At 39.4% G+C, this 20,118-nt stretch overlaps 1 protein-coding gene across 2 annotated transcripts; it reads right to left on the reverse strand.

The window, feature by feature from the left end:
* Positions 1 to 2,954: 2,954 nt before the first annotated feature.
* Positions 2,955 to 9,604, reverse strand: LOC104457398 (BTB/POZ domain-containing protein NPY5). 2 transcript variants are annotated; one of them, XM_010072348.3, is made up of 6 exons: positions 9,094 to 9,604; positions 8,789 to 8,951; positions 7,476 to 8,241; positions 5,498 to 5,567; positions 4,017 to 5,195; positions 2,955 to 3,851 (listed from the first exon to the last, which is right to left on the reverse strand). In XM_010072348.3, the coding sequence occupies exons 3-6, from the start codon at positions 7,535 to 7,537 to the stop codon at positions 3,282 to 3,284; spliced, it is 1,881 nt and encodes a 626-aa protein (XP_010070650.2). In that variant the 5' UTR covers positions 7,538 to 8,241; positions 8,789 to 8,951; positions 9,094 to 9,604; the 3' UTR covers positions 2,955 to 3,281. The 2 variants fall into 2 exon arrangements, with proteins under 2 accessions (XP_010070650.2, XP_010070651.2); XM_010072349.3 differs by lacking the exon at positions 8,789 to 8,951.
* Between the last annotated feature and the right edge of the window lie 10,514 nt (positions 9,605 to 20,118).

Consider the following 20,118-nt stretch of genomic DNA (forward strand, 5'->3'; position numbering starts at 1 on the left):
AGTGGCTGGTGGTGGGGGAGGTTGGATGGGCGTCCACACTAGCGTTGGACGTGTGGACAATTATCGACGACTGATTGACATTTATATTGATCAGATAGTCGGTTGTTATTATCCATATCTTCTAATTAAATGTCACATTATTTTAATGCTCTAGCCGATGGTAATACATGTTTGCAAGCGTAAAAATCCAATTATAAATTTATAACACGACCTCTTGTCCCTTAAAATACATAAAATCATTAACTAAATTGTCCAAGATCAGTCCGTGCAAAACAAAATTCCCAGTGCAAGGACATCCTTGCCTAGTGAACACTCCTGGAATTCCTTCCGTGAAAGATTATTTCTCTACGTCTGCTTTATGGAATCCTAGTTCTCGAACTGTTTATGCTCGTTGAAATTGGTCTTTGGATGGAATCCACGTTTATGAGTTTTGAATGGAAGTCCCGACAAACGGAGGCTATTACTCTTACCATTCTAAGGTCTCGGAGAGGGATAATTGTCCTAAAAATCCCAACCATATTGTACAGTAGCCAATTCAATTATAAACTTGTCAATTTGACCAATTTAATTTTAAACATTTTGACGATTTATCAATATAGTCATTCTAATTAATTTTAGTCAAAAATTGAAGACACAAATGCTAGCCATCTTATCTTACATGCACAAGTATTGACATGAATGATTTTTACACTTTTTTTACGCTAGCGAAAGAAAACAGGGAAAAAAAAAGGAAAAAGGAAAGAAAATGAAAGGAAAAGAAGAAAAAAATCAGAAATTTTTAAAGAATTGCAAACATAGTTTATGTTGGTAATTTCATATCAAAATTAGTTAAAAGAACCACATTGGAAAATCGTTAAAAGATTTAAGACTAAATTGATCAAATTAAAAAGTTTTGAACTGAATTAACCGCCTTATATAAATGTGTAGCTTTTTCTCTTTGATTTTTTAGGGTAATTTTGGTAAGTCAAGCACTAGCCAGTTTCTAGCAAACCAACATCACCTAAGGGCCTACACGGTAACGTTCTCTTCTTTTTTTTTTTCTTTTTTTTTATGTTCTTTTGTTCCTTGAATTAAAAAAAAGAACCAAAGTCCATTTAAAATGTTAGTTAAGTTTTCTATTTCCCATAATAGAAAAGTGGCAAAGGGATAAATTTGAAACAAAAACAAGAAATAGAGAAAAATAACTTCTTTTCCTAGGAACAATTTCTAGAAATAATTTAGTTCGTTTATTTATTTTCTTCTTCTTCCTCTTTTAATCAGATGATGGAGACCTGCTGCCCGTTGTTCCCACATGTTGCCATCACCGATTGCAACCACCAATCGTTGTCACCAGTCGCCGCCGGTCGCCAGTTGAGGAGAAAGAAGAGAGGAAAAAAATCTATCAAAATTCTAAAATTAAAAGAAATTTTACAACACAAAAAAAAAATGTGTGGGTCATACAAAAACGTATTCGTGTTCTTTTTTTGTTTCGAGAATAAAAATTTTATGTAGCTAACAAACATGTTGTTTTACTAAGAAATTATTATAGTGAATACAAATAGAAAAAAACCATTTCTTAAAAAAAATTATCTCATAATAGAAAAACGTCTTGTTATCCCCCTTTCTAAAGTCACACTAATCATCTTGAAACCCTCCAGATTCCATAAGTTTTTCTCACCCGCTATCTCCTTTGTGAGTGTAGAGTAGGAATAGAGTAGGATTGACAAAAAAAAAAAGTCGACACTAAATTTGTTAGAATTGATGATAGGGAAAATAAAGGTATCCAAAGACACGATCATAGGTTTGGATGGAAAAGAAAGAGACAGGAGAAATGATTAGGATGTTTTAGGAGCAGGCCTAGGTGAACAGTTCTTTGTCACATCAGTCATTCCCATCATTTCATGGTGATACAAACATTTGACAAAACTAAAAAAAAGTAAATGAAAATGTTTCAATTAAATTAGTTTTGAATCGAATCATATTCCATTATGTCAAGTCTATCATGTCAAGTTCGTGTTTGCGATCACCAATCATTGTCACTGGTCACTAGTCGAGGAGAAAAAAAGAGAGGAAAATAATAAAAGAAAAAAGAAAAATCTAACAAAACTTTAAAATTAAAAGAAATTTTATGACACAAAAAAAAAAATTGTGAGTCATACAAAACGTATTTGTGTTTTTTTTTATTTAAGAATGAAAAAAATTCGTAGTTACCAAATACGTTGTTTTACTAAGAAACTATTCTAGGGAATACAAACAGAAAAAAATATTTCTACAAAAAAAAAAAAAAAATATTATATCATAATAAAAATGTTACCATAATAAAAAACACATCTTAAAAGCCTCCATTTTCCTTTTCTCGCCTACTATCCCCTTTCTAAAATTTGACACTAAATTTGTTAAAATAGATGATAGGGAAAAGAAAGGTATCCAAAGACACAATCATAGGTTTGGACGGAAGGAAAGAGACAGGAGAAATGATTAGGATGTATCAGGAGCAGGCCAACAATTCTTTATCACATCAATCATTCCAGTCATTTCATGCTGTTACAAAAATTTGACATAATTAAAAAAATAGTAAGTGAAAATGTTTCAATTTGAACAAGTTTCGAATTGAATCATATTCTGTCACGTCAAGTTCGTGTTTCTTTCCATAATTCATTTCTATTATTCATGTCGTGTTCTCGGGTTAGTCACCCATAATAACTAGAGATATGAAAGATTGATTAGAATTTTTGCAATCTCCTTTAATCTCTCCAAATATGGAGGACGGTGTGAAGGGATTTGAAGGGATAAGTGCGTCGACAAAGACACTCAAATACTTTTTCTCTCATTTGTACCCTCTTTCTACATCTATTTGCATTCCCTCACCAGTATCTCAATAATTTTAAAACTGAAATCCTTTTGCAATCTTTCTTGTTCTTTTCTCTCACAACTATCACTTCTTTTCCTTGCTAATCACTCCATCCAAAATTGGGTTTAAAAAATGGGATTTGAAGGCCACATCTGTAACATTTGAGGGGCAATGCAGCATTTGAGAACCACCATCCCCATTGAAAAGAAAAGGAACATCTTCCCCATTACAGTCCCTAAACACCACCCCCTCAGGAACCCACCTGCCTCTTTTAGCCCAAAGAATCACAATGACACCTCCACAAAGGAACCTGTATCAAGTGATCTCTAATCTCCCTAATGTTTAAAAATGGACAGACCCATTCCTCATTTACCTTCTTTCTTTCTCTCTCATTCTTTTGTACTTGGGACAAAAAAAAAAACTAATTCTCTTCCCTCTCTACACATTAAACCTACGACACCGAATGCCTCCTACTCCTCGATGGCGTGGACTTGGTGTCCCCGGCGTTCCCCGAGCTGGGACTGGGGCTCTCCGACGTGTCCGAGCTGCTGAGCTCCCCCTGCCTCTCCTTGCTGGACCACAGCTTCGAGAAGATCTTCGAGACGAGCTGCCCCTTCATCTTGGCCTTCTCGGTGGCATTGCTGCTGTTCTTGAGGCCGTCGTGGTTCCCGTTCTTCTCTCCCAGCCTCAGGCTGGCGAGCTCGCCTTTCAGGGCCTTCATCTCCTCTGCGGTCGGGACGCCGTCCCAGTCCTCCTCGGTGTTGGTGGTGGCGGACCTTGAGCTCCCGTGGGACCCACCGGGGAGAAGCGCGGCGATGGGCCCTGGCAGGGTGGGTGTGGTGTTGCCAGAGGAGGTCGTCGTGGTGGTCCGCATCTGCTCGAAGAAAAGGACTTGCACCACCACACGCAGCGGGAGCCGCTCGTTCTGCACCGCGTGCATGCAGGCATCGGCGGACAGCTTGCTGCAGTCCATCATCTTGCAGATTTTCTTCTTCTCGCTCTTGCTGATGTCCGGGTGTTCCTGCACAAAGACCAAGCTTGAGTTTAGCGCATTTCCAAAGAACCAAAAGTATCATCTCTTTCTCATCTAATTTTTTTTTTCACAGGCATATCCACGAAAGAATTCACTTTTAAGTTGCTGCAAAAAATTGTAAGATGAACCGGAGATTGTTTTGCACGAACGCACCTTCAGGTACATGTCAATGGCACGGTAAAGCCCATCATGAGTTGCTCTCGGGAAACCTGAGACCAGATTGGCAAGGCCAACAAATCTGGACACCGGCAAATTCGGGTCCCGTGCAATCTCAGCAAGGTAGCCATCTACCAGCCTTGCCACCCTCGCCATGGCATCCGAACCTCGTTGATGGGGCATTTTGAATTCGTGGAATTCGCTTTCAAGAGAAGGATCAGCCTGAGCACACCGATTATGCATGATAAACTCCTCGACTAGACTTTGCACGGTATCTACATCATAGAGCATCTCTTCGCCATCAGGGGCCCGGAACAGAAGGTCAGGCACCACAGCTTCGTCGAGCTGCTGGCCAATTCTCCTTCTCAGTTCGTTCTTCTCCATTTCTCCACATTCCAACAAAATTACCGCTCTCAGCAACCTAAGCAAGAAGCTACACGAAACGCTTCCCTCCTCCATGGGAAGCAGCCAGAGAATAGTCTCCACCAAAGATCGATGCTTCGCCATGTCATTAGTCTGGATCACACCCTTGGCAAAACCAGGCAACCGTCTTAGTGCATATGCACTTAATGCTTCTCCTAGCACTTCACTAGAAATCATATATTTTGCCTTGATTGTTGTAATCACTCGCTTGTACAAGTCTATCTGGAGTTCGCACAAATCTTCAACCCACCAGTCCTTTGGGACCACCTGCTGTTTCCTTACCCCGTTCCAGTGAGAATCACTACCGTTTTCTGAAGGGAGTTTCTTCCTGTTGTAAGTGTAAGACCAATCCACCTTGGAAGTGTCGATCAAAGCCTTGGAAGAGATTGAGTCAAGGCAGCGGCTGACCACCTTAAGCTCCTCGACCCATGGATGAAGGGATTTTGTGGTTTGGAGAACGATGATCGAGTCTTTCCAGCTGCGGAAAATGCTCGAGTTAAAGAAAACCTCAATTTTGTAGATGAGATTCCCCTTTTCGATAGTCTCATACATCTCGAGGTACTCAGCTGCACAACGAGCCGCAACTACATTGTATGCATTGAGAGTGACCGTCATCCCGTAACAAAACTTGACACATATTTCAAAGGCTGCAGGTCCACCTGGAATATCTCCAATCTGGATTTCATCACTGTTGTCATCATTTGCACTTGCGACCAACTTCTGCAGCCGCGCACTCTTTGACAAAAGAGGAAACTACAAGAGGCAGACATATTCATCATACATAACATCATCGAAGGTAGCTGCTCCAGATCACAAGTAGATCAGAATGGAAGGAACTCTGAATTGTGTGGTTTGTAGAGGTCCATCCAGATGATTTACAAGCTTTATTTGATTCCTGATTTCCAATTGATAATTAAAAATGGGGACTACAGTTTACTCTCCATTTGTGGTTTATAATAAAACTTCTCAAGGACCTGATTTTTATTCTATTACCACATGGCAAGTCAATATACAGCAAATTGTACATCTAAATAATCACGATTTGACTCTCTTACCTTGTGCAGATAAAATTTGATATCTCCAATGCTGATCACAATATCAGTTGCCAGCTCGGTTGCAACATACCTGTAAACAAAGATAGAGGCAGTTAACAAGAAGAATTTCACTGTTATATAGGTATGCAAGTAGATAATCAATATATAAAACAAGCAGAATACAGAGAATAGAGGCACATGCGAAGCAACTTAGGCTAGCAATGTCGTATCAAAGAAAAAAAATCTCGAGTAGCAGAATCAAAAGAACAAGTAATGCTACAATCGGCCATCATTCAGGTCATGAACTAACGTGGGTAAATATATTTTCTGAAAGCATAAACATGATGAAAGAACCTCCTTCTTTCTTTTTCAAAGAAAGCTGATGTGACCAGAACCTCTCTATTGCAGAGGCAGATCTTGAAGGCACTTACAAGGTGCTCTAGCGGCTAGGCTATTTTCGTAAATACGAATCTCAAAATACAAACCGACAGGCAGATGCTTATTTCATGTAAATCGAATCTCTCAACATAACTTTGGAGACAGAGAGTGCTGATGAAAGGGACAAAGTCAACCTGAGAACTGATGCTAAATTATGTATACTTACAGCCCGACACGGACCAAACATTGAGAATATCAGCTTGCTTTGCTATGAGTATGACCCACCGGTCCAAAGAGCAACAATAGTACACCAGCAGTGCATGAACATGAGAGGAATTAAAATATCATGTGACCGCTTTCTTGATAACCTCTATAAGTTAGCTGCCTCTAGAAGTTAGCTACCTCAATCAGACGAGTGTAAATTTATTGTCAAACAGACAAGATGCCAACGGACAGTGGAACAGCTCCTGATATGAGCAGAAGAGGAAACTATCTTTGGATTTGAGAGGCGGAATCAAGATGTTACTCCCCGATGTTTCTTATTATCTAAACCTAAACCAGGAGTCAAAAGTGTCGATGGGCAGTTTCATCTGTTCAAATTAGTTTACCTCAGACGCCACATGATTGCAAAATTAACTTTCATGCAACTGCATAAGTAACATTAGGCAAAAGCATTGTTCATCTCTAGCTGCATTAAACTCACGCTTGCATGATTAGATGTTAGATCCGCTGGAAACTAGCCTAGAAGTCGGATGCACTAATCAGTCTCTTTGAGTCCTATTGACATGCAGGGATGATAGCCAAGTAAAGCAATAGGTTTACTGCATCAAACCACAACTTGAAATGCCTACTAAAATTGCCCCTGCCTTCCTACCCCCAAAAATAATCACTTTGCTTAGGCAGTCCCGTTGATTGAATCCATAGAAAGAAAAAGCACACTGAGAATTCACCTCAGACAATTCTATTGAAAAAAATAAAAATTGTTAAACATAAAAGTTCCCAGAATCATATTGAAATCTACAGGTAAACATAATTAGGCTAGAGAAGCAGCAAACATATGGAAGAAAGATGATAAACTATGAAGACACAAGAACATAATGCAGACATCGAAATCCGGGTGGAAATGGAAATGAACCTAGAGCTTTATTTTGTATGATGAAGGAGAAATTCAGCTTTCTGTCCTTTAGCATCACAGTTGAGGGGCAGAGTAATACAGCAACTATGAAAACGGTAATCACCGCATCGTAACCTCATCTTTCCTGAGTCTTTGCAGTAATAAAATAATAAGGAACATAAAACCTATACCAAGTAAAATCAGCTCCCCAAATGTTAGCCGTCATTTTAGTTATAGACAAAAAAGTCCAGGTCTGAAAAATATTGGTTACCCACAGATAGCTCAAGCCTGAGATTTAAAGCCACCCCAACAAATTGGGCAACAAATAGACTGCAAAAGCAATCTTAAAGAAACGATTGTGTAATAATAGAAGTACAAAACCAGACGCATCGCACTCGACAGTATTAAGAAACGCAAAGCCAAAGAGTAAGAACAGGACGAAAAAGCATCTCAGCCAAAACATATACCAGAAATGTTAGATTCCCTAAAGAGGATCTCAAGATTTACCTCATATTTTCTCCATCACCCTGAAAAGAATCCGGCTTGGATCCAAGTTTCATAAACTTCATCTTGCCAAACGTAAGATCTACTTCTCCAATTTATCCTCCGAAAACTGATTCAGAGCTTCCTGCGACGCATAAATTCCGGCCGCCACTGGCCGCAAATCTCTCTCTCCCCCAGGGGGAAAAAGTACAGAAACTCCCGGTGAAGGAATCGAACTTTTGGATGCTAAAATTGGTGGTGCGACACGAGATGAGAGTGAGAATGAAAGAAGAGAAATTTTTGGGAAAGTGGATGTGTATTTCTTAGTATGACCGAATCTTTCCCACAAACCAAGGCCACTGGAGTAGTAGTGTGAAATGGAATTAATAAATTAAACTTCACTTGAATGGTAAGAGACCCGAAAAAAGAACTTGCCCCCTAAATTAGCAACAAAGAGCACAGTCCCCGGGCAAAAAGGGTCAGCAAAGGAGACACAGCCAACACATCCTCAGAGAGGTTTTATAAAAATTCTCAAAGCCACACTGCGAATGTGAAACACCCACTTGCACAAAACCTGACACCACCAACACCTTGTTATTTGTTTATCTGTCTCCTAATCCTGTTTATTTTATCCTCCCTAAGACTCTCTCCTGCACATGTAACTCCAGATTCGAGACACCCTTCACCCAGCCACAAGTTCAAGAGGAAAAAACCCAAAACCCAGAACAGACCCCGCTTTCAATTCACAGATCTTGCGTCCCCATTTGCTTTCTTGAAACTACAACAGCTCCTGCAAGGACAGAAGGGCAAAACTTTTAGTATCGATGACGAGTTGAACAAAACCTCCGACACATTAGACAACAGGCATCAAATTTCAAGAGAATCTATCAGGATAACCACTAACAAGTGGGCATCAATTCCAACAAGATTGTTTCAAGCTAGTGGTGAAGGTGAGAGCAAATCAAGGACCGGGCTTCGGACCACAGCCCCCGAATCGACCTAAAAAAACGCTCCCCACGTTCTAAAAATACCCAACTGATAACATGCTCAGCTCGAAAAACCCAACACCGAAAATGTCGCCAAAGTGCCAATTTTGCACAGCGAATGAGAGAGATCATGCGCAACTCAGCTCTAAAAGGAGAAACTACCAAGGAAATACAACCTGCCAAGACCAGGAAGGTCACCGACCTGAAAACCAACCAATTAGAAATTGAAAAAGTTTCCAGCAAAAAGCAGGACACTTTACATTGAACCACTTCAAATTGTTTACAAGAGAAGAATGGAGTTTCAATAACAGAGACGGAGGAAAATCAGAGGAAAGGTCTCTCAATACCCACCTAACTGATGCCCTAACTGCTCTTCCCTCTCCTTCCTCCTCCTCTCTTATCTTCCCTTCCCTCCCTCTCTCTGACAACAGGTACAGAGAATCAAAGCAGGAATGATCACGGCAAACACCAACAGCGTTTCCTTCCTTTTGCAGAAAGAGAGCACTACTATATCCTGCAGTGACCAAAAGCCAAGAACAATCCCACCTCAGCAAGACAACCCCGACCCAGCAACGACAACAAGAAGAACACACCCACAAGTATATGAAACCGCCAAAAATTAAAAAAAGAGAGAGAGAGAGAAGGGAAACTCCTACTCTCGAAAAGATGAGCTGTTCCTCCCCCTTTTGACAGCCACCGGAGCTACACACTTCACTGCTCACAAAAAGCCAAAGCCCCAAATGTTCCCTTCCATCTCTCTCTCTTTCTCTCTCTCTCCCGTCCTCAGTCTCTTAACTTTCCTTTGAATCAGCACCACCGCCCCTACCACCACCACTTCTCTCTCTCTCTCTCTCTCTCTCTCTCTCTTCCCCTCCCTCACTCTGTTCACAACCCAGTTTTTTTTCTCACTACCCACAATATAAATGCTCGAAACTTTTCGACCCCCAGAAAAATATTAAAAGCTTCTAAATCGTTTTCCATCCTTTCTTGTTAACTCGCCTTTGCAAAGATGCATTTTTTATTGTCGCCCTCTTTCTAATGGAGCTCGGGCAAAGCAAAGGATGAAGCTTTTTCCCCTTTTTCAAGATGAGAACCATGGGGACCCCACTCTCTCTCTGCCCCACTCTTTTTCTCTCTCTCTACAAGGCAATGCACGCCAATCTGACAGGGAGAACTTTGTTGCCCCCTGCAAGATGTACAAGGTGACTATCCTCCGTTATGGAGGGAGAGAGGAAAGCAGATACTGTGTACTAGAAAACGACCCATCCACCTCTCTCGTACTTTGATAATAATGGCATCCATCTCATTTTTTTCCCTCCTCCATCCTTTTTGCTCCTGTATTAAATGCCATTCATACTCTGTATTCTGCTACGGTAAAATGAAAAACAACTACGGTTCTTGCGTGTCTTCTTGGTCTTGCTTATACATCAAAACTAAACAGAGCATACACATCGTGGTCAAACCATTCCGCATTGGTCCCACGATAATCCTTCGTGTGCCCGCGATTCCAGATGCGCGTTGTGAGAATCGATTCCTTCGTGTGTTTCAAAAAATCTGCAAGATAACCAATGTGCTTAGAAGGGTAGTTGTCAAGCATAATTTAAAAAAATCCCTGAATATTCGAAGAACTAACTATTAAATATAATTTAAATAGTGAATATATCGACAATAATTATTTCTCACTCTTTAATGATGTTTTTTGAAAAAAAAAAATCCTGATTTGAGGAAAAAATAAAGCTTAAATAAAATGGTCAATTGTTTCGTATCGATTTGGAGAAATCTACCAAAATCATCTATATAAGTTTGAGTTATATCATGAGCAAGTCTCTAGTCAATTAATCTTTTTGGCCTTTACTATTTCGTGTGAAAACATATATTAACTTTTGTCGAGTTAATGAGGTTATGATGCCAGGCTCATCGATCTCAAACTATCATAATTGAAAGTAGCTATGATTTGAATCAAATATTTCATAATTGACGCACAATCCTCATACTAATGCCTAGAAGGATAACTGTATGCGTCACTTCGCCCCACCATTTTTTATGACACATGGCTCAAAGCTTCCTATATACAAACGGCTACTCTCCTAGCATTTTTTGCAAAAGAAAACAATGATACAGTGATATATTATTTTTCGGATAGGATAAGTCATTTTGAAAATTTATAGATGAAATAGTTGGTTATTGTTTGTATTTTAAGATTTTTTTTCTTAATATAGAAGTTTCAAGTAACCCCTAGTTTGTAAACCGCACTTCATTGTGAGATAAGTTTTCATTTATGAGTGAACCGTGTTATTAATAATAATAAAACTAAGTAATCAAAATTGACGAATACTTTATTGTATTTTTTTTTAAGAGGAAAAACTTATGATGGTGCATGAATTTAGGTGAGTCCATTCAATGCGATAATGAAATAACTGAAAATGCGTAGAACCAAAGCTCTTGCAAACACAAGTAGCCAACTTTTTGCATTTGAAGTTTCTAGAGTTTTTCACATTCAAGGTTTAAGTTGTTTGTCAAAACTAAATATGGTGAGCTTTTATTGCTTGATCTGAATTCATTATCACTCTTTGTTAACATAAGTCAATTGGAAACTTAATCCAAGTATCAATGAAAATAACTATTATCGTATACACATGTAAACTTAGAATTTTAGATTTCACTATCTAATTACATTTGAGACAGGGTTAGTACTTGCTCTTTTGATATAATTGTCGTCTTGTTGGTTAAGCTTTAAACTCACAATCATTTGATTTCCTCAGCGTGATTGATGATACTCATGATCTTAATTTTTTTTTTAAAGATATATAAATATTAAGATCTAAAAGCACTTAGAAATTTTATTATATTTCAGCCGTTAGATATACTTTTCTAAGGTAACAAAATTTCTTGATTTTATTTTAAGCAATACCGAGCACACAAATTAGTATAAACGAAAAAGTGATGTGAATAGTAGAAATTGAGATTACTTATATGTTGTTGTAAAGAAAAGTTATGATTAAGTTGAAGAGAAACTAATTATCTTGGAAATTAAGAAATTGTAAATCAAGATAGTGATAAGAATTTTAAAAAAAATTGCAAATTTACATGATAAATTAAGTAAAAGAAACAGGTTAGGTGAGTTGTGTGAATATGAAGTAAAGTAATAGCATTGGAAGGAGGGATTAAGGAAGGGACACATATACTTCCCAAAACCTTCCATTAGTGTATCTTTATAGATAGAAGATCATGAGCTGATTGGATACGATCTTTTTATTTAATCGAGATAGACCAATTAAACTCAAGCTGAACATATCAGACTGAGTATGCTTTGTTAACTACGTCCAAACGAACTAACACCATTTTATATGGAAGTAACAATATTAATATAAATAGCTAATCTAAATATTATTTGCTTCTATATCACGTAAATGGATGTAACAACTCCACGTAATTTCAATGTAAACATAATTTAAAATATCAAAATTCGACATTAACTGGGAGCCATATTTTCCACATAGAAGTACACCCTATAGAGTATATATGCATAATTGTTGATATGTTAGTTGTGGATACATAGGGGCATATTAAGATAAAATGGTACGTAAATGAAAAATATGCTATATAGTGTTGGAAGATACGCATTTGGTGGATTCCGAAGACATACTTGGAAGGAATCTCGGACGATTGTATTTGTGTATAAATTAGTTAGGGATTGATATCAATTGTTTATTCAGACCTTTTCTTCCCTTTATTATTTCAACCTTGTATTATAATTACGAGAGAATTGTACATTGAATCAATACAATAAAAATACAATTTCTACAGAATACTCTTGATCTTTTCTCGATTCTTCATATTCTTTCATGGTATCAGAGCTTCGGCTTCTGATTTTTCCCTCGCTTCCGCTCCTGGTTGCCAGTGAAAGTTGATCTCGAAATAACTCAACAGATCGCTTTAGGAACCATTCTCGAGAAAGAAGATAAGAGCTTCTGTTCTTATTATTACCTTCAATTTCTTCCATGGCCGATAATCAATCCAACCCGAGATGCTTCACCATCAAGCTACGAGATCCAAGATGTTCTGAAACACAACAAAGCAAACAATCCAAAATCAACCGGTTCAATGGAGACCCACACAGGCTCGGTTCGGTTTGGGGCAACCCTTTGCGGGTCAACCGTTCCATTGGATACCCTACCCGTGGTATCTCGGATCAAGCCCGAATACATCATCGTTTATGTGGGCCACCAAGGAACCCACGTCCGGCACCGGGGAGCCCACCAACCGTAAACGGGCAAACTCGAACCCCGGAATGGAGCAGGTAATCGGGTCGGAAGCGGGTCCGGGAGAACCGGGTATGGGAACGAATCCCTACCCGGGATTTACAAATGCGGGTTATCAATACGGCTCAAACGAATCGGGTCAGGGAACAAATCCCTACCCGAATCTTGCACCCGGATTCATGCCATTCCCCGTCGCTGCCGTCACGGCGACCAGGCCGGTGACCCCCGCATGTCTCGGCCGACGGCCCCGAATGGCGAAGTTAATTAACTTATTAACCGGACCGGAAAATTACCACGAGTGGGCCCGAGACTTCCGGCGCGCCCTCGTGACGAAGGACAAGGGCGGAGTTCCTCGACGGGCGGTTCCGATTCCTACCGATGAACGTGGCTCGATTACGAGAAAATGCAACCAGCTCGTAAGGACATGGATCGGCAATTGTATTTCTCCGAAGTTGCGGCCGGACTACCACCAACGGAAGACTCGAAAACCATATGGGACAACATCAAACGGATGTATGGAAAGTTAGATCGGGCACGAATCTTTTCTCTTTGCGGGAACTCGGCGATTTAAAACAAGGGAACATGACCGTGACGGCTGTTATAACAAATTATCATCCTTATGGAACGATCTCGAAGCCGCGGAAGAAAGACTTGAAGGACCAGAGGAGACTCTTGCGCAATATCGTTCCATGAAGGAAAGAGAAAAGGCAACCCGGTTTCTCCTTATCTTGAATGACTCGTACCGAGTTTTCGGTCCCGGATCTTGGCCATGGAGCCGCGCCACCGCTCGGGCGAATCTTCCAACTTGCCGTCCGGGAAGAGAGTCAAAGACTCGCATCCTGAGCCGACGAAGGGAGCGGAAGTTTTGCACTCGCGAGCCGAGGAGAACGGCGAGATCCGCCGCGGAATCCGGGAACCAAAACCATAGCGCACGAAAAGGAGGGATGCGGGAGGCGCTAGGGTTCCGGTTTGATGAAGGACGCCCCCTTATAAATGAAGGGATGGGCGGTCCAGATCATCCGCGACGATCCGACGGCCGAAGGGCTTGATCGCCGCTGGATCGGACGGTGGAGATGAGGCGGCGGGAAGGGATCCGACGGTGGGATTTTTCTGCATATGCGAAAAATTTCTCCAAAGGCAAGGGTAAATTATATTGCGATTTTTGTCGTCGCCCACACCATACTATAGAAAATTGTTGGAAGTTACACGGCAAACCTGGAGAAAAGGGAAAGAAAAAGGAATTTTCTACAGCCAATCAAGTAAGTGGGTCCAATGTTGATAAATCTATTACATATGAGCAATATCAACATTTGATGCAGGCCATGCACAAATTGGACACCGCCAAAGACAAAGGGGGAAATTTTTCAGGTATCTCTCGCTGCCTAGTCAATAATATCTCGAGAAATAATTGGATAATTGACTGGGGGCCGGTGATCACATAGTTTGTGAGAAGGCAATTTTCTCGAAATAAATCCAAAATTGGATTTTCCCATTTACGTGCAATTACCCAATGGGACTATTACTTATGTTACAATTACGGGAAAGTCCAACTCGACCCCACAAATTACTCTCACAAATGTGCTTTATGTCCCGAATTTCGATTCAATCTTATGTCCGTCTCCAAAGCACGTAAAGAAAATTCTTGTCGAATATTGTTTGACCACGACAATTGCTTCTTTCGGGCCCTTTCGACCGGCAAAGTGATGGGCATTGGTAGTCTCTCGAAGGATTGTACCTTTGGAAAAATTTCCCAAGTAATCTTGATTTGTCATCTGTTTTTTCAAATAAAATGTCATTGTGTAATGCAAATACCAATGATAAAGAATTCCTTATGCATTCAAGATTGGGTCACAGCACTTTTTTCCTTACTCTAAATGTCCAATATGCCCCCTTGCAAAACAGTCTCGTATTCCTTTTCCCTCTAGTCAAAATCGTGCGCTTGATATTTTTTCTCGATCCATGTCGATATCGGGGTCCTTACCATACACAGAATCACGATGGGTCACGATATTTCTTAACAATTGTGGACGATTATTCTCGTGCCACGTGGGTGTTCTTGATGCAGTCAAGGGACAGGTTTTCTCAAATTTGAGAACCTTCATTGCCTTGTCCAAAAATCAATTTGGCAAATCTATTCAGCGCATGAGGACAGACAATGGGAGAGAATTCTTCAGCCATGATTGCAATTCCCTTTTTTCATCCAATGGGATTCTCCACGAAAGTTCTTGTGTATATACCCCACAACGAGAATGGGGTAGTGGAGCGCAAACATCGTCATCTCCTCGAAATTGGAAGAGCATTAAAATTTCAAGCGTCCATCCCAGAAGAATATTGGGGTGAGTGTATTCTAACTGCGGCATATCTCATTAATCGGATGCCCACACGAGTCCTCAATGGAAAATCTCCATTTGAGTTGCTTTTCAAGAGATAGCCGAAATACAACATCTACGAATTTTCGGGTGTCTATGTTATGCAACGATATTATCACCCGGGACAAAATGGGCCCACGGGCCGACGCCGCATCTTCATGGGATACCCAAATTTGCAGAAAGGCTATCGTGTCCTGGACCTGACGACCCGGGAATTCTTTGTTAGCAGAGATGTCCATTTTCATGAAGAAATCTTTCCATTCAACAACCAAGAATCCTTGAAAGATACATCAGAGATCTCACAACATTCCATTCATCCCATAGAAGATTCAACTGATAATGGATTTATTATGACAAGATCTCCAGTCATGATCCATCAACCATATGAGATACCTTCATCAGATGATGCTGGAGTTCCAATCAATGAGGATCACCCATCAACTGAAGAAGAAGAAGTCATAATTGACAATGGATCGCCCTCATATCCCGTTCCAACACCAGTGGATGCTCAAGAATCTTCATCACCCGCTCAATTGCAAGTGGATTATCCTCGATGATGCAGGCGTTCTGTACATCCACCGGCTGGACAAAGGATTATGTGTGCGCCACGCTCAACACACCAGGTATTCATTATCCACTCTCATCTTATGTTTCGTTTCATAGACTTTCGCCGGAACATAGATGTTGTGTTAGTCGGATATCGGAGGAAAAAGAACCATCCGAGTTATGAACAAGCGGTTGTTGACCTCAAATGGCAAGAAGCCATGGCAGCTGAATTGAAGGCCTTGATTGCAAATCAAACCTGGGATTTTGTTGCGTTACCTCCAAACAGAAAACCCATTGGATGCAAATGGGTCTACAAAATCAAATACAAAGCTGATGGTTCCATAGAGCGCTACAAAGCTCGGTTGGTGGCTAAGGGATTTACTCAACGTGAAGGTTTCGATTACCATGAGACCTTCTCTCCAGTAGCCAAGGATGTAACTGTAAAATCATTTCTCTCTGTTGCTGCTATCCATGATTGGCCCTTACATCAAATGGACGTGAATAATGCCTTTCTTCATGGAGACTTAGATGAGGAGATATACATGGAAATTCCTCAAGGTTTACGGAGACAGGGGGAGAATAGAGTGTGTCGTCTCCGCAAATCCCTCTATGGTCTCAAGCAGGCTTCCAGACAGTGGTATGCAAAATTTGCCAATGCCCTTATATCTACAGGATTCAATCAATCCAAATATGATTATGCCTTATTCACATGGAATCAAGGTATGTCATCAATCTACCTATTGATTTATGTAGATGATATTCTTATCATGGGCAATGATAAAAGTGCAATCGAAAAATTCAAAAAGTACTTGCATTCCACTTTTCATATCAAGGATCTAGGAGCACCAAAATATTTCCTTGGTATTGAAATTGCTCGATCGAGATCGGGGATTTCTCTTAGTCAACGGAAATTTGTGCTAGAAATCATTTTAACGGGTTTATCCAGGATGCAAGCCCTCTGTCATTCCAATTGAGCAAAATGCAAAATTGACTACCAAGGACTATGATGTAGGGATATCGGAAGTCATGATCCTGTTCTTAAGGATCCTTCGAGTTATCGAGACTTGTTGGAAAACTCATATACTTGACAATGACTAGACCAGATATCTCATATGCAGTACAAACTCTCAGTCAGTTTATGCATAGTCCAAAATTATCTCATATGAATGCTGCCTTAAAGGTTGTGAGATATTTGAAGGGTTGTCCAGGACTTGGAATTCTCCTATCCAGGAAATGCAACATGGAGATGGCAGCATATTGTGATGCGAACTATGCGACTTGTCCTATGAGCCGAAGATCCATCACGGGTTTTGTATTAAGCTTGGAAATTCTCTTCTTTCTTGGAAGACCAAGAAACAAGCGGCGTGTCCTTATCCTCGGCCCGAGGCGAATATCGAGCTATGGCAAAAACTACATGTGAGATCGTATGGATAAGAGGGCTACTTCGGGATCTAGGAGTCAAATTGAAGAGTCCGACAAAATTGTTTTGCGACAATGATGCGGCACTCAAACTTGCAGCGAATCCCATAGTTCACGAGAGAACGAAACATATAGAAGTGGATTGTCACTTCACTCGTGAAAAAATTCAGCAAGGGATAATTGAAACAAGAGGAATTGGAACCATGAGAACAGCCCTGCCGACATTTTTACCAAACCTCTATGTCGAGACAACATACATATCTATTAAGCAAGCTTGGCGTCTTGGATATCTACCAGCCGCCGGCTTGAGGGGGAGTGTTGGAAGATACGCATTTGGTGGATTCCGAAGACATACTTGGAAGGAATCTCGGACGATTGTATTTGTGTATAAATTAGTTAGGGATTGATATCAATTGTTTATTCAGACCTTTTCTTCCCTTTATTATTTCAACCTTGTATTATAATTACAGAGAATTGTACATTGAATCAATACAATAAAAATACAATTTCTACAGAATACTCTTGATCTTTTCTCGATTCTTCATATTCTTTCATATAGGGTGCTTAATTATAATCAATTAAAGAAAAATAAACCAAAAGAAAAGATTAAAAAAAAATGGGTTAGGGCAAGAGTGAGAAAGATTGGTCATTGGTGGGAGTAGAGAATTCAAACAAAAGATCTAAACATGGTTCGATTGATTGTATAAGATTTATGTCATTTAAAAGGTAATATTAAAGTGGGAAAAAATACCGACAAAAAGAAAAGTGGGAAAAAAAAGAGCTAACACAAAAGTAAAAAGGAGAAAGACGTTTGAGGTGGAAAGCGAGGATGTAAGTATGAAAATGGGTGAGAGTAGAGATTGCACTCTAGTCTCTTCAAGAAGGGTCTAGATTACCCTCCTTTAATAATATTTTATTGATGATTATCCAAGTGTCCGATGTAAATTTAGAAGTAGAAAATGAAAACGGCGTGACACTTCTTTCATAATTTCAGAGTTTGCTTGATTGTCGTCGCTTTAATTGATGAAGAACATGATTCGATTACAGAGACCTATAATAATTAGAGTCATTAGAAATCGAAAGCTATGGAGATTCATACACTTTATTGTCTCTCGAAATCATGTGTTTAGCACCCAATTCTCGTAAAAGAAACCCTCAACTTTACCGAGAAGTCTTGCAACCTCAAAATTCAAGATCCCTTGTTGACTCGGGCATGTTAAAAGTCTCTATATTTATTTGAAAACTCGCAATTTATTTTTGGGATTAGAGGGAGAACCTTCCTAAAGCCCATGGCTTCAAACGGGGTGCCATCTCAAGCTTGGTGGAACGCTCGTTTCTTGGAAGGCGTCCACCATGTGTTCGACTCGAATGGTTGGTCTTGGCCATCTAGCTTTGTGGACAATGATGATTTTGTCCCAGAGATTTGCACACTTCATTTCGTGTCGGACCACGATCTGCAGTTGCAAAGTGAAGGCACATTCAACAAATTTTACTTTGGTGGAAGAGATATAGGCAGTTCAATAACATCCATCTGCATTTAGGGAGATAACACTCTACTACAACAAGTGCAATATTCAGACTGCGTACTTAAATTAACCTATGTCCTAAACTTTTTGTGTGTGTTTTTCATAAAACAACAGGCTACTTTTTACTTTCCTGCCCAAATTAGCGTTTATAGAAACAAATTGCATTTTACCTTTTACTTAATCCAGATATTGCATCGGATGCACTTTGACTTTATTTATTCTGTGACCCCATAAAATTCCATACTATATACATAGGTTCACATATAAAATTCTCATACTTGTTTGAAATTTGGATTTTGATCAAATCTGGGAATGAGTCGATTTTTGGTGCTTTTTGCTATTGTAGAAGTTTAATATATACATTCTAAAAGATTATATAAGTTTTAAAAAGAATGAGAAAGCAGCTATGATTCCACTTGTCTACATTTATACATTGTGAAAATGGTAGTTTTTTGAGCTTAACGAAAGTCAAGGTCCATCCTCTGCAAAATTTAAATTAAGTAAAAAAGCAAAAAGCAAAAATTAAAAGTTTATCTACACACTCGTATATCTAGTAAGTATTTTAATCAAAACTTAATATCTTGAAATGGCCATAGGGTTGATTTGTTTGATTAAAAAAAAAAAAAACCTTTCAATAAAGAGCGTTTTCCATAAACTGAAAATAATAAATTCAAATCGGAAAAAAACTACTTTCCCTTCGAATTGAAATCAATTTTAACAATACAAGGTGCCTTTAGTGGAATTTACTTAGTATTAAAAACCATAAAACTGATTTTCATTTTCAACTTGCTTTCAGCACACATCAACACCATATAATGGTTATTTTTTCTGAAATTGAAATTCATGAAAACATTTTCCAGTGACAAAAAGTTTTTCATGAAACTAAGGATCCTATGTCCCAAAAAAAGTGATGACGAGGCTTATTAACCAACAACAAAATGAAACCCCAATTTGTTTTATGATCACTCATTTCAGAGGGCATAGAAAACAGCAAATGGTCAAGAGTGAAGGGCAAATATTCAATAGTAAAGTAGAAGAAAGGGCAAAAGCTTCCCTGGTGATTCAATGAATCAGATGGAGTCACTTTGATATGTGACCTCGAGAAGTATAACATGATCACCCAATTATTTAATTACTTGACTAGTCCAATAGGAACCATCTCCCTTTCTTCTAGTGGACAAACAGTGACCACATCCTCTTCGGTACCTTTACTTATTTTTTTCACATTTATTTTATCTATCAATTGATTGATTTATTTAGTTTTCTCTCTCTCTCTCTCTCTCTCTCTCTCTCTCTTTCTTTTTTGTCTTCTTTACTGAGCCTCACATGCACTGCTCCAATCTACTCCTCCCGATGCCACTAAACCCCATCAAGAATGTGCACCAAATTTCTTGGTTTTGGTCATATCCTCACTCCTTTTAAAACACATCCCAATACTAATTCCCAGCTTTTTTTTTTTTTTTTTTTCCAAATGCTGGAGTTATTTAATTCCCTGATTAAGAATCTCATCACCTGCACAATAAACCCTTATCTTTTTTTAAAGCAAAACCCTCTCTTAC

This window comes from Eucalyptus grandis, chromosome 8 (genome assembly GCF_016545825.1).
Source record: "Eucalyptus grandis isolate ANBG69807.140 chromosome 8, ASM1654582v1, whole genome shotgun sequence".
Lineage (NCBI taxonomy): Eukaryota > Viridiplantae > Streptophyta > Magnoliopsida > Myrtales > Myrtaceae > Eucalyptus > Eucalyptus grandis.

Bases quoted from the DNA above. Each gene is read 5' to 3' on its own strand.
- LOC104457398 (XM_010072349.3), bottom strand. From the start codon at position 7,537: ATGAAGTTTATGAAACTTGGATCCAAGCCGGATTCTTTTCAGGGTGAT. The intron at 5,196-5,497 runs GTAAGAGAGTCA...TGCCTCTTGTAG, and splicing joins TCAAATTTTATCTGCACAAG to TTTCCTCTTTTGTCAAAGAG. The intron at 3,852-4,016 runs GTGCGTTCGTGC...GTCTTTGTGCAG, and splicing joins CCATTGACATGTACCTGAAG to GAACACCCGGACATCAGCAA.